The sequence below is a fragment of the Oncorhynchus mykiss genome, chromosome 18 (genome assembly GCF_013265735.2).
Source record: "Oncorhynchus mykiss isolate Arlee chromosome 18, USDA_OmykA_1.1, whole genome shotgun sequence".
NCBI classification, from domain to species: Eukaryota; Metazoa; Chordata; class Actinopteri; order Salmoniformes; family Salmonidae; genus Oncorhynchus; species Oncorhynchus mykiss.
In genome coordinates, this window is record NC_048582.1 from 59109479 (window position 1) to 59124572 (window position 15094).

Consider the following 15094-nt stretch of genomic DNA (forward strand, 5'->3'; position numbering starts at 1 on the left):
TCACCATCTCTTCTCCCTCTCTCTCTCACCATCTCTTCTCCCTCTCTCTCTCTCACCATCTCTTCTCGCTCTCTCTCTCTCACCATCTCTTCTCCATCTCTCTCTCGCACCATCTCTTCTCCATCTCTCTCTCTCACCATCTCTTCTCCCTCTCTCTCTCTCACCATCTCTTCTCCATCTCTCTCTCTCACCATCTCTTCTCCATCTCTCTCTCGTTCTCTCTCTCACCATCTCTTCTCCCTTTATCTCTCTCTCTCCCTCTCTCGTTCTCTCTCACCATCTCTTCTCCATCTCTCTCTCGTTCTCTCTCTCACCATCTCTTCTCCCTCTCTCTCTGTCTGTCTCTCTCTCTCTCACCATCTCTTCTCCCTCTCTCTCTGTCTGTCTCTCTCTCTCTCACCATCTCTTCTCTATCTCTCTCCCTCTCTCTCTCGTTCTCTCTCTCACCTTCTCTTCTCCCTCTATCTCTCTCTCTCCCTCTCTCTCACCATCTCTTCTCCCTCTCTCTCTCTCTCCCTCTCTGTCTCTCTATCTCTCTCCCTCTCTCTCTCGTTCTCTCTCTCACCATCTCTTCTCCCTCTATCTCTCTCTCTCACCATCTCTTCTCCATCTCTCAATTTAATTAAAACATTTTAAATTTAATGGCTTTATCAAATCAATCAAATCAAATCTAATTTATTGGTCACATACACGTGTTTAGCTGTTGTTATTGGTCACATACACGTGTTTAGCTGTTGTTATTGGTCACATACACGTGTTTAGCTGTTGTTATTGGTCACATACACGTGTTTAGCTGTTGTTATTGGTCACATACAAGTGTTTAGCTGTTGTTATTGGTCACATACACGTGTTTAGCTGTTGTTATTGGTCACATACAAGTGTTTAGCTGTTGTTATTGGTCACATACAAGTGTTTAGCTGTTGTTATTGGTCACATACACGTGTTTAGCTGTTGTTATTGGTCACATACACGTGTTTAGCTGTTGTTATTGGTCACATACACGTGTTTAGCTGTTGTTATTGGTCACATACAAGTGTTTAGCTGTTGTTATTGGTCACATACACGTGTTTAGCTGTTGTTATTGGTCACATACACGTGTTTAGCTGTTGTTATTGGTCACATACAAGTGTTTAGCTGTTGTTATTGGTCACATACACGTGTTTAGCTGTTGTTATTGGTCACATACACGTGTTTAGCTGTTGTTATTGGTCACATACAAGTGTTTAGCTGTTGTTATTGGTCACATACAAGTGTTTAGCTGTTGTTATTGGTCACATACAAGTGTTTAGCTGTTGTTATTGGTCACATACAAGTGTTTAGCTGTTGTTATTGGTCACATACACGTGTTTAGCTGTTGTTATTGGTCACATACAAGTGTTTAGCTGTTGTTATTGGTCACATACACGTGTTTAGCTGTTGTTATTGGTCACATACAAGTGTTTAGCTGTTGTTATTGGTCACATACAAGTGTTTAGCTGTTGTTATTGGTCACATACACGTGTTTAGCTGTTGTTATTGGTCACATACAAGTGTTTAGCTGTTGTTATTGGTCACATACACGTGTTTAGCTGTTGTTATTGGTCACATACACGTGTTTAGCTGTTGTTATTGGTCACATACAAGTGTTTAGCTGTTGTTATTGGTCACATACACGTGTTTAGCTGTTGTTATTGGTCACATACAAGTGTTTAGCTGATGTTATTGGTCACATACATGTGTTTAGCTGTTGTTATTGGTCACATACACGTGTTTAGCTGATGTTATTGGTGACATACACGTGTTTAGCTGTTGTTATTGGTCACATACACGTGTTTAGCTGTTGTTATTGGTCACATACACGTGTTTAGCTGATGTTATTGGTCACATACACGTGTTTAGCTGATGTTATTGGTCACATACACGTGTTTAGCTGTTGTTATTGGTCACATACACGTGTTTAGCTGTTGTTATTGGTCACATACAAGTGTTTAGCTGTTGTTATTGCGGGTTTAGCGTAATGCTTGTGTTTCTAGCTCCAACAGTGCAGTCATATCTAACAAGTAATATCTACAGTTGACAACATTGGCATGGGAAACATATGTTAACATTGCCAAAGCAAGTGAAATAGATAATAAACAAAAGTGAAATAAACAATATGTAACGATCGTCATTGGAATGAGACCAAAGCGAAGCGTGGAAATTGTTCATATTTAATGTTCACAAAAAACACTCAAACAAAATGAGAAACGGAGAAAACGAAAGTGCACAGTTCTGTCAGGGAAACAACCTAAACAGAAAACAACACCCACCAAATACAGGTTGGAAAAGGCCACCTAAGTATGATTCTCAATCTGAGACAACGAACGACACCTGCCTCTGATTGAGAACCATACAAGGCCAAACACGTAGAAAATATAACATAGAAAAAGGAACATAGACAACCCACACCAACTCACGTCCTGACCAACCTAACACAAAGACATAAAGAAGAAACTGAGGTCAGAACGTGACACAATACAAACAAAATGTACAGTAAACATTATGTCTAAATACAGTGTTGTAATGTAGGCAAATAGTTAAAGTACAAAAGAGAAAATAACAAACATAAATATGGGTTGTATTTACAATGGTGTGTGTTCTTCACTGGTTGACCTTTTCTTGTGGCATCAGGCCACAAAACTTGCTGCTGTGGTGGCACACTGGTATTTCACCCAATAGATATGTGAGTTTATCAAAATTGGATTTGTTTTCAAATGATTTGTGGATCTGTGTAATCTGAGGGAAATTTGTCTCTAATATGGGCATACATTGGGCAGGAGGTTAGGAAGTGCAGATCAGTTCTACCTCATTTTGTTTGCAGTATGCACATAGCCGGTCTTCTCTTGAGAGCCATGTCTGCCTATGGCCTTTCTCAATAGCAAGGCTATGCTCACTGTGTCTGTACATAGTCAAAGCTTTCCTTATGTTTGGGTCAGTCACAGTGGCCAGGCATTCTGTTTAGGGCCAAATAGCATTCTAGTTTACTCAGTTTTTTGTTAATTCTTATCTCTCTCTCACCATCTCTCCCCCTCCCCTCTCTCTCTGTTGTGTCTCTCTTCCAGCTGTCCGGTGGTGATCCGTCCCGATCTGTTCTTATCCAGGTAGCAGAGTCCGCCTACAGGTTTGGCCTCGGCTCCATCGCCGGCGGTAAGTCATGTCTGCGTCTTAAATGCCACCCTAATTCTTATGTAGTGCACTGCTTTTGACCAGATCCCTTAAAGTGTGCACTACATAGGGAAAAATGTGCCATCTGGGACAGGCCCGACTGATTATTGTGTCACCACTACCTCCTCACCTGCCCCATGACACTCCCATCACCCTCCACCCCATCACCCTCCACCCCATCACCTTCCACCCCCATCACCCTCCACCCCTAAGGAGTGTGATGGGGTGGAGGGTGATGGGGGTGGAAGGTGATGGGGGGAGTGTGATGGGGTGGAGTGTGATGGGGTGGAGGGTGATGGGAGTGTCATGGGGGTGGAGGGTGATGGGGGGGTGGAGGGGCCTCGGGGGTGGAGGGGCCAGGGGGGTGGAAGGGCCTCGGGGTGGAGGGTGATGGGGGGGTGGAGGGTGATGGGGTGGAGGGGCCTCAGGGGTGGAGGGGCCTCAGGGGTGGAGGGGCCAGGGGGGTGGAGGGACCTCGGGGGTGGAGGGTGATGGGGTGGAGGGGCCTTGGGGGTGGAGGTTCCAGGGGGGTGGAGGGACCACGGGGGTGGAGGGTGATGGGGTGGAGGGGCCTTGGGGGTGGAGGTGCCAGGGGGGTGCAGGGTGATGGGGGGTGGAGGGGCCTCAGGGGTGGAGGGTGATGAGGGGGCTGGAGGGGCCTCAGGGGTGGAGGGGCCTCGGGGGTGGAGGGTGATGGGGGGCTGGAGGGGCCTCGGGGGTAGAGGGTGATGGGGGGTGGAGGGGCCTCGGGGGTGGAGGGTGATGGGGGGCTGGAGGGGCCTCGGGGGTGGAGGGGCCTCGGGGGTGGAGGGTGATGGGGGGCTGGAGGGGCCTCGGGGGTAGAGGGTGATGGGGGGTGGAGGGGCCTCAGGGGTGGAGGGTGATGAGGGGGTCTATGTTCCATCACCCTCCACCCCCCCATCACCCTCCACCCCCGAGGCCCCTCCACCCCCCCATCACCCTCCACCCCCGAGGCCCCTCCACCCCCCATCACCCTCCACCCTCATAAGAAAAGGAGAAAAACAAAGGGCTTCCTATTGCGTTCTGCAGGGGTGATTTCTCCACTTAAAGAGGACAGGGGCTCTTTGCGCCATGGGAACCTCCCTGTGTTTGGACTCTTTTGTACCTGATCAGAGAGAGCTTTTTGGGGGAGGGGTGCGGTCGTGTCCCTCTCCTCCCTTCCCTCCTTCCCCCATCTTTGAGGAGATGTTACCCCTCCTCCCCCTCTACAGGAGACAGGTTAATAAGGAGGTAGCACCCTCCCTGACCGTCCCCTCTCTAATTAAACCTGTTGGTCGAGTTGGATCCCCTCTTTGTGTCCAGTCGCAGAGCCGTCAGATAACACATGACTGACGAGCCTGGAAACTCCAGACAACTGAGCCTCCCTTTTGGATCGTTTGATGTCTCCCACCATCACCACACACCCTCCTTATCTTCCTCTTTTGTCTCACTCTCCTCATCCTCACCTGTCCCAGGTTGCTGTGATGTTGCCCACATTGCGTGAATGTTATCTGAATGTCTTTGTAACATGACACCTTTATAATGCCTTTACAACACTTCATGGTAACTTAGTAACTTATAATAATGTATTTGTATTAATCACATGTACTTATACACTACCGTTCAAAAGTTTGGTGTCACTTAGAAATGTCCTCGTCTTTGAAAGAAAAACACTTTTTTTGTCCATTAAAATAACATCAGATTGATCAGAAATACAGTGTAGACATTGTAAATGACTATTGTAGCTGGAAACGGCAGATTTGTTTTTAATGGAATATCTACATAGGTGTACAGAGGTCCATTATCAGCAACCATCACTCCTGTGTTCCAATGACATGTTATGTTAGCTAATCCAAACTTTTGAAAGGTTGTGTAGATCTTGGTGAAGAGCAACATACGGCAATAACAACCTAATGACGTCTTTCCAGCATCTTTCCTCTCCTCTAACGCCTTAATAAAGTCATGTGTTTCCAGCTGTGGGAGCCACAGCAGTGTACCCCATAGACCTAGTGAAGACCAGGATGCAGAACCAGAGGACCACAGGCTCCCTGGTGGAAGAGCTCATGTACAAGAACAGCTTGGACTGCTTCAAGAAGGTGCTGCGCTACGAAGGCTTCTTCGGCCTCTATAGAGGTCAGTACCAGACAGTATGTGTCCCAAATGGCACCCTATTCCCTATATAGTACACAGCTTTTAGCCAGAGTAGTGCACTATTTAGGATGTAGTGATAGGCTAATGATCATCACTACAGCTCTGGGTAGCGGTAGGCACAGATTTAGGATCAGCTTACCCTCATCTCAACCTAACCATATGAATTAAAACACAAATCTGACCTGAGATCAGCTTCGACTTCATCTCACTCCATCACAACAACAGATGGGGTTTAGAGATGTGGTAGAAGAGAGGGGGAAGAGGAGAGGAGGGCGGGTCTGAGTTCACCTTCCCTCTGACCTGGCTTCTTTGAAGTGATTAAAGGTTGTCTCGGGAGTTTCAGGGGGACAATGCACGTCGCACGCAAAGGCCACATACCAGCAGAGCTCTGTCACAATGATGGTGTGTGACTGCCCCAGCCAGACTTCAACTGGCATTAATATAATAAGTACCTGCACTCAGGGAGCGGGGGGGGGGTGGAGGGACAGGGAGCGGGGGGTTTTAGGAAGAGGGAGCAGGGTTGGGAAGGAGAGAGAGCGGGAGGTAAGATGGAGAGGAGCGGAAGGTAGGAGGGAGAGGAAGTGGAGGAGAGCAGGAAGTAAAAGGGAGGGAGGGAGGAAGGGAGGGAGGGAGGTAGGAGGGAGAGGGAGTGGAGGAGAGCAGGAAGTAAGAGGGAGGGAGGGAGGGGGGCGGAAGGTAGGAGGGAGAGGGAGTGTAGGAGAGCAGGAAGTAAGAGGGAGGGAGGGAGGGTGGGAGGGGGGCGGAAGGTAGGAGGGAGAGGGAGTGAAGGAGAGCAGGAAGTAAGAGGGAGGGAGGGAGGGAGGGGGGCGAAAGGTAGGAGGGAGAGGGAGTGGAGGAGAGCAGGAAGTAAGAGGGAGGGAGGGAGGGAGGGAGGGAGGGAGGGAGGGAGGGAGGGAGGGAGGGAGGGAGGGAGGGAGGAAGGGAGGGAGGGAGGTAGGAGGGAGAGGGAGTGGAGGAGAGCAGGAAGTAAGAGGGAGGGAGGGAGGGAGGGGGGCGGAAGGTAGGAGGGAGAGGGAGTGTAGGAGAGCAGGAAGTAAGAGGGAGGGAGGGAGGGAGGGAGGGAGGGAGGGAGGGAGGGAGGGAGGGAGGGAGGGGGCGGAAGGTAGGAGGGAGAGGGAGTGGAGGAGAGCAGGAAGTAAGAGGGAGGGAGGGAGGGAGGGAGGGAGGGAGGGAGGGAGGGAGGGAGGGAGGGAGGGAGGGAGGTGATGGGTGGAGGGAGAGGGAGGAGGGAGGGTTGGTAGGAGGGAGGGGAGGAGGGAGAGGGAGGGAGCAGGAGGAAGGAGGGGGGTTAGGAAGGTTCTTGAACAACACACTATATCATATGATTTGAAAAGGGGGGGTGACTTTTGTAATTCTCTGAATTAAGATTGACAGGTGAGTTCTCCCCTGAGGGTTCTAAGAGGAAGTGGGAATCCTTAGTGTCTGTCAGAGGACACCAAGCCTTTAGAGAGGTCTCTGACATTACAGACACACGGTCAGACAGACCTGGCTCCAAGGTGGTGGTACACTGGCAGATACCAGCTCTCTGTTCTACACTCCTAGACATCATGTGACCAAACATCAAATGATACAGCTGTATTTGAATGGCCATCCAGTCACCAAGTCACATGGTACAGTTCCACTACAAAACAAACTTAAACGAGGAAGACAATTTGAAAGACTCCAGAAACAAACACATTTGCTTGTTATTAGTTTCTTGAATCTCATATATTGTTATTCACAATTCCCCCATTAACCTGTATCTACTGTGTAGTAAAGCAGGGTATGTTATATTAGCCCCTGAGGAGAGTGTCATCAGCCAACTCAGGGGAAGTTTCTGTTTTAATGTAATGAAGTTGAGATTTTTCCTTCGCCTCCACTGTTTCCCATTACTGAATGAGGTGAGCATTAGAATGGTGAGACAGCCAGACCAGAACCAGAACACCACACACTGCAAACACTAGGATGATGTCATCATCTCGAGACGGGAACCCTTACGTAAACAACGCAGCAGCATGAGAAAGCAGTAAGCGTCTCTAACTACAACTGTGAGCTGTTATGGGCCATTTAATAATAATATAACTCGTGTGTGGTTCTCAGCCTGAGCCCTGCCACAAACACAACTAACACTCCTGTTTCTGTTTGTGAGTTCCAGCCCAGCTGAAGCCATGCTAATCATTATGTTTGTGCTCCTGTGTCTGACTCTGTGTGGCCTGTTTTGGGCCCTGCGTTAACTACCCCCCTCCAACCTCTCCACTATTACGCTGAGATGGGTCATCCAACACACTCCAATCAGATTATTTGGTTTATTTTTATCTGGCTGGAAGTCTTGGGTTGTAATTTAGGACCGCATAAACTTTGGTTAGAGTGTTTTATGTATTTTTTTGTATTCTGGGAAGGAGTTTCTATCACTTTGTTAGTCTTTTAAGACCCTGATGTCCCCACACCCCACATCAATAGTGTTATTTAGTGTCAGGGGGATCTGGCAGAATTGAATACAGCAGGGTATGTGTTTCATGTGGAGGGGGACTGTGCTGTGCTGTGCCGCGGTCTGCCAGTGTGTGTGTATGTGTGTCGTACTTCCTTGGCCCTTCTCTTTTCTAATCATGTTGTGTCCTAATGATAGGTCTGGTACCACAGCTACTGGGTGTGGCCCCGGAGAAAGCCATAAAGCTGACAGTAAGTGCCTTGTTTCTCTACATGGAGACCAGTCAGGCCCCAGTTACCATGGAGCCCCTCACTGGGCCCTAGTTGAACATTTACCTCTAGTTTTAGTTTAATATACAGTACAGATTTGATGTGGATACGCACACACACACACTCACTCAAACACACACACGCATGCACGCAGGCACACACACACACACACACACACACACACACACACTCACTCACTCACTCACTCACTCACTCACTCACTCACTCACTCACTCACTCACTCACTCACTCACTCACTCACTCACTCACTCACTTAAACACACACACACCCCACCCCCCTCAATGTAACAAATCAAACCCAAATGTATCAAATGTATCCCAATGTATCAAATCAAGCTTTATTTATACAGCACATTTCAAACATGGAATGCAACGCAGTGTGCTTCACGGGAAAAAATGAACACAACACAATGAAAATAAAAGCTGAAATATTTACTATATTTACTATTATATAACAAACATAAGATAAACAACTAACTGCAAAGCAACAAATATTTGTTTTAAGATGTCTTTTAAATATGTTCACAGTTCCGGCTCCCCTCAGGTTCTCTGGCAGGCTATTCCTGAGGCTGGGGGCATAGTAACGATGGCTGCCTCCATGCATCTTGGTCCTAGGCTTTGGGATAGTTAAAAGGCTGCCTCTCCATGCCTCTTGTTTCTAGGCTTTGGGATAGTTAAAAGACTGACTCTCCATGCCTCTTGGTCCTGGGCTTTGGGATAGTTAAAAGGCTGCCTCTCCATGCCTCTTGGTCCTAGGCTTTGGGATAGTTAAAAGGCTGCCTCTCCATGCCTCTTGGTCCAAGGCTTTGGGATAGTTAAAAGGCTGCCTCTCCATGCCTCTTGGTCCAAGGCTTTGGGATAGTTAAAAGGCTGCCTCTCCATGCCTCTTGGTCCTGGGCTTTGGGATAGTTAAAAGGCTGCCTCTCCATGCCTCTTGGTCCAAGGCTTTGGGATAGTTAAAAGGCTGTCTCTCCATGCCTCTTGGTTCCAGGCTTTGGGATAGTTAAAAGGCTGTCTCTCCATGCCTCTTGGTTCCAGGCTTTGGGATAGTTAAAAGGCTGTCTCTCCATGCCTCTTGGTCCTAGGCTTTGGGATAGTTAAAAGGCTGCCTCTCCATGCCTCTTGTTTCTAGGCTTTGGGATATTTAAAAGGCTGTCTCTCCATGCCTCTTGGTCCTGGGCTTTGGGATATTTAAAAGGCTGCCTCTCCATGCCTCTTGGTCCTGGGCTTTGGGATAGTTAAAAGGCTGCCTCTCCATGCCTCTTGGTCCTGGGCTTTGGGATCGTTAAAAGGCTGCCTCTCCATGCCTCTTGGTCCAAGGCTTTGGGATAGTTAAAAGGCTGTCTCTCCATGCCTCTTGGTCCTAGGCTTTGGGATAGTTAAAAGGCTGCCTCTCCATGCCTCTTGGTCCTGGGCTTTGGGATCGTTAAAAGGCCAGTGCCAGAGGACCTGAGGGACCTACTGGGTACATAACGTAAAAGCATGTCTGACATGTATTGGGGTGAACAATCGTGTATTGATTTAAAAACCAATAGAATAATCTTAAAATGAATTCAAAACTCATAGGCATCCAGTACAGAGACCTTACCTCATAATAACAAAGCAAAATCAAGTTTAGACATTTTTGCAAATTTATAAAAAAACAAAAAACAAATACCTTATTTGCATAAATATTCAGAACCTTTCCTATGAGACTCGAAATTAAGCTCAGGTGCATCCTGTTTCAATTGATCCTCCTTGAGATGTTGCTACAACTTGGAGTCCACCTGTGGTAAATTCAATTGATTTGACATGATTTGGAAAGGTACACACACACCTGTCTATATTAGGTCCCACAGTTGACAGTGCATGTCAGAGCAAAATTCGAAAGAATTGTCCATAGAGCGCCTCAACAGGATTGGGTACCAAAAAATGTCTGCAGCATCGAAGGCCCCCAAGAACATAGTGGCCTCCATCATTCTTAATTGGAAGCCTTTTGGAACCACCAAGACTCTTCCTAGAGCTGGCCACCCAGCCAAACTGAGCAATCGGGGGAGAAGGCCCTTTTTCAGGGAGGTGACCAAGAATCGATGGTCACTCTGACAGAGCCCCAGAGTTCCTCTGTGGAGATGGGAGAACCTTCCAGAAGGACAACCATCTCTGCAGCACTCCACCAATCAGGCAGAGTGGCCAGACGGAAGCCACTTCTCAGTAAAAGGCACACGACAGCCCGCTTGGCGTTTGCCAAAAGGCACCTAAAGAACTCTCAGACCATGAGAAACAAGATTATCTGGTCTGATGAAACCAAGATTGAACTCTTTGGCTTAAATGTCAAGCATCACGACTGGAGGAAACCTGGCACCATCCCTCCATCAAAAAGTGAAGGCGTCTGAATTCTTTTCGAATGCACTGTAACACCTACTGTTTTATCTTTATTGCCCGTGAATTCAAATGTTTTTTCCAGATTCTCTCTCTGTGCTTTTGCTCCAACAATAAGTACCTCAGTCTTGTCTTGATTTGGCTGGAGGAAGTTGTGAGTCATCCAAGTATTTACATTGCTAATACAGTCTAATAATTATCAGTGGAGCTAAAACACTCTGGTGACACAGAAATGTAAAGTTGTATTTCGTCTGCGTGAAAATCAATGCTGTGCGTTGTGATAATGCTGCTAAGGGGTAATATATATTAACTGAACAGTATTGGACCCAAAATCAAACCTTGTGGAACACCACGTGATATGTATTTTCTCTGAGTTATGTTCACCAAGGGTGACAAAAAACTCTCTACCGGTTAAATAGGTCCTAAACCAATTTAGACCTGGACCGGAGAGGCCAACCCACCTCTCCAGTTTGTCCAGAAGGACATCATGGTCAACAGTGTCGAATGCAGCAGTTAAATCCAAGAGTACAAGGACAGAGAGCTAGATCTGTTTCAATCAGGATGCAAGATCGAAAGTTGAAGTACTTAAAGTCTACCTCATGTGTGGTACATGTATTAGTAGTCTCACAGTGAAATGTTACTGTTACTACAATCACGTTACTAGTGGCCCTTTAGCTTACCAATATCCACTCCCGCTGTATTTGGTCTGCCTGTCTGTGTGTATGTCTGTGTCTTAATGTGTGTCTAATTCTTTAGTCTTCTCACCACAGGTGAATGACTTTATCAGAGGGAAGACCAGACAGAGAGATGGATCAATCCCTGTACCTGCTGAGATCCTGGCTGGTGCATGTGTGAGTCTCATCTTATTCATCAACCTCCATCAATACAGAGACATATTCAGTGGTGACATATTTCTATATCAACCTCCATCAACACAGACACCTATTTAGTAGTGACATATTTCTATATCAACCTCCATCAACACAGAGAGAGATGTAAGGTAAACACCATATCAACCTCCATCAATACAGAGAGAGATGTATGGTAAACACTATATCAACCTCCATCAATACAGAGAGAGATGTACGGTAAACACTATATCAACCTCCATCAATACGGAGAGAGATGTACGGTAAACACTATATCAACCTCCATCAACACAGAGAGAGATGTATGGTGAACACTATATCAACCTCCATCAATACAGAGACATATTCAGTGGCGACATATTTCTATATCAACCTCCATCAACACAGACACCTATTTAGTAGTGACATATTTCTATATCAACCTCCATCAACACAGACACCTATTTAGTAGTGACATATTTCTATATCAACCTCCATCAACACAGACACCTATTTAGTAGTGACATATTTCTATATCAACCTCCATCAACACAGAGAGAGATGTAAGGTAAACACCATATCAACCTCCATCAACACAGAGAGAGATGTATGGTGAACACTATATCAACCTCCATCAACACAGAGACCTATTTAGTAGTGACATATTTCTATATCAACCTCCATCAACACAGAGAGAGATGTATGGTAAACGCTATATCAACCTCCATCAATACAGAGAGAGATGTATGGTAAACACTATATCAACCTCCATCAATACAGAGAGAGATGTACGGTAAACACTATATCAACCTCCATCAACACAGAGAGAGATGTATGGTAAACACTATATCAACCTCCATCAACACAGAGACATATTCAGTGGCGACATATTTCTATATCAACCTCCATCAACACAGACACCTATTTAGTAGTGACATATTTCTATATCAACCTCCATCAACACAGAGAGAGATGTATGGTAAACACCATATCAACCTCCATCAACACAGAGAGAGATGTACGGTAAACACTATATCAACCTCCATCAACACAGAGAGAGATGTACGGTAAACACCATATCAACCTCCATCAACACAGAGAGAGATGTACGGTAAACGCTATATCAACATAGAGGGATATATTAGAAAGCCATATATCCCCGTTGAAAGAAAGACATAAAGAGACTGCTACCTGAGACTGCCCCCCTCCCCCACCTCCACCCCACTACACACAGCCTGTGTTTGTTCAGTGAGCTGTCACACACTGACCCCCCCACCTCATCCCTTTGGGTCTAGCTGTAGTGTCACCCCCTCAACCAATGAATAGAGAGAGGCCTTTCACCACGAGCCCGTTTGATGCCGATCACTGAAGCAGAATATTTATGTCATTATGTGACCTGTATACAGCTCAATTAAGGTTATGACTTAAAGATGCACTATGCAGAAATCGTTTCGCCATTTCCTGGTTGCTAAAATTCTAATAGTTCAACCTAATTTCAGTTTATGTGACAAAACAAGCAAGTATAGTGTAGAGAATCATTGTACCATCGAAGCTGCTGTGAAATATCTTTTCCATATCCAAAATTATACCATGGCATTGTGGAGTGAGGATGGATGGATTTTTCCTATTTTTCATCGTGAGCTGTTCTGACAGCTCCTTTCATCCTGTCTCAGCCCCTGGTGTTAGTGCTGGTGAGCCGTTCTCCTGTTATCACTCACACACACACACACACACACACACACACACACACACACACACACACACACACACACACACACACACACACACACACACACACACACACACATGCTCACAGTAAGACACACATGCATACACAGAAGCAAAGACTCAGACACGCAGGCATGCTTACACACACACACACACACACACACACACACACACACAGACAATACACACACACACACACACACACACAGACATATACACACAAACACACAGACACACGGACACACAGAGACATACACACACACACAGAGACATGCACACACAGACACACACAGACACACACACACAGAGACATACACACACACAGACACACAGAGACATACACACACAGAGACATACACACACCCTGTTTAGGGAGACTTCAGCCACATCACATGAAGTCTGTTTATATGATTTGGAAGCTGTGAAAGTGTTGGTTTGGGCTCCGGCGACAGTCCCAGACCATAGTCTGACAGGACAGAAGAAGGGGGGGTGAAATACATTGCACGGGGGAAAAAGAGTGAGGTGTGTAAAAAAAGTGTTTCAATTAGGTTTTAACGGTAAAATAAGTAATAAATACGACACAGTCAGTGAGGATCTAGTCATATTCTGATATCTTCTCCTCTCTTCTCTTCTCCTCTCCTCTGATCTTCTATTTTTTCCATTCCCCTCCTCTCCCTCCTCCTCACCCCCCCTTTCTCATTTCCTTTACACTTTTGTATTCTCCTTTCCATTCACCTCTTCTACCCTGTCCTACCCTCTTCTACCCTGTCCTACCCTCTTCTACCCTCTCCTACCTTCTTCTACCCTGTCCTACCCTCTTCTACCCTGTCCTACCCTCTTCTACCCTCTCCTACCTTCTTCTACCCTGTCCTACCCTCTTCTACCCTGTCCTACCCTCTTCTACCCTCTCCTACCTTCTTCTACCCTGTCCTACCCTCTTCTACCCTCTCCTAGCTTCTTCTACCTTCTTCTCCTCATCTCAACTTTGCTCTTTGCCACTCCACTTGGCTTTCCTCCACTCATCTCAACCTCTTCTCCTTTCCTCTTCTCTCTCCTTTCCTCCACTCATCTCAACGTCTTCTCCTTTCCTCTTCTCTCTCCTTTCCTCCACTCATCTCAACGTCTTCTCCTTTCCTCTTCTCTCTCCTTTCCTCAAATCAAATCAAATCACATTTTATTTGTCACATACACATGGTTAGCAGATGTTAATGCGAGTGTAGGGAAATGCTTGTGCTTCTAGTTCCGACAATGCAGTAATAACCAACAAGTAATCTAACTAACAATTCCAAAACTACTGTCTTATACACAGTGTAAGGGGATAAAGAATATGTACATAAGGATATATGAATTCCTCCTTTCCTCTTCTCTCTCCTTTCCTCCACTCATCTCAACAGCTTCTCCTTTCCTCTTCTCTCTCCTTTCCTCCACTCATCTCAACCTTTCTCCTTTCTTCTTCTCTCTCCTTTCCTCCACTCATCTCAACGTCTTCTCCTTTCCTCTTCTCTCTCCTTTCCTCCACTCATCTCAACGTCTTCTCCTTTCCTCTTCTCTCTCCTTTCTTCCACTCATCTCAACGTCTTCTCCTTTCCTCTTCTCTTCTCCTTTCCCCCACTCATCTCAACATCTTCTCCTTTCCTCTTCTCTCTCCTTTCCTCTTCTCTCTCCTTTCCTCCACTCATCTCAACGTCTTCTCCTTTCCTCTTCTCTTCTCCTTTCCCCCACTCATCTCAACATCTTCTCCTTTCCTCTTCTCTTCTCCTTTCCTCTTCTCTCTCCTTAACTCCACTCATCTCAACGTCTTCTCCTTTCCTCTTCTCTTCTCCTTTCCTCTTCTCTTCTCCTTTCCTCTTCTCTCTCCTTTCCCCCACTCCTCTCCTTTCCTCCACTCATCTCAACCTCTTCTCCTTTCCTCTTCTCTTCTCCTTTCCTCTCTCTCTCCTTTCCCCCACTCCTCTCCTTTCCTCTATATGTCGCCTCTCTTCTCCTCTTTCCCCACTCATCTCCCCTCTGCTCACCCCTCTCTTCCTTCTTCTCTCCCCGCTCTTTCCTCCCCTCATAATAGCCTCAGAATTAAGCTCAGTGAGGGTTGCCAGGTCTTAATGATTATT

At 46.4% G+C, this 15094-nt stretch overlaps 1 protein-coding gene across 1 annotated transcript in view; it reads left to right on the forward strand.

The window, feature by feature from the left end:
- LOC110496872 (calcium-binding mitochondrial carrier protein Aralar2) overlaps positions 1-15094 on the forward strand; it is a 97770-nt gene that overhangs the window by 50953 nt on the left and 31723 nt on the right. Inside the window, exons 10-13 of the mRNA XM_036953396.1 lie at positions 3081-3165; positions 5158-5316; positions 7961-8013; positions 11181-11261. Of these exons, the coding sequence (XP_036809291.1) occupies positions 3081-3165; positions 5158-5316; positions 7961-8013; positions 11181-11261 (378 nt within the window). The remainder of the gene's footprint in view (positions 1-3080; positions 3166-5157; positions 5317-7960; positions 8014-11180; positions 11262-15094) is intronic.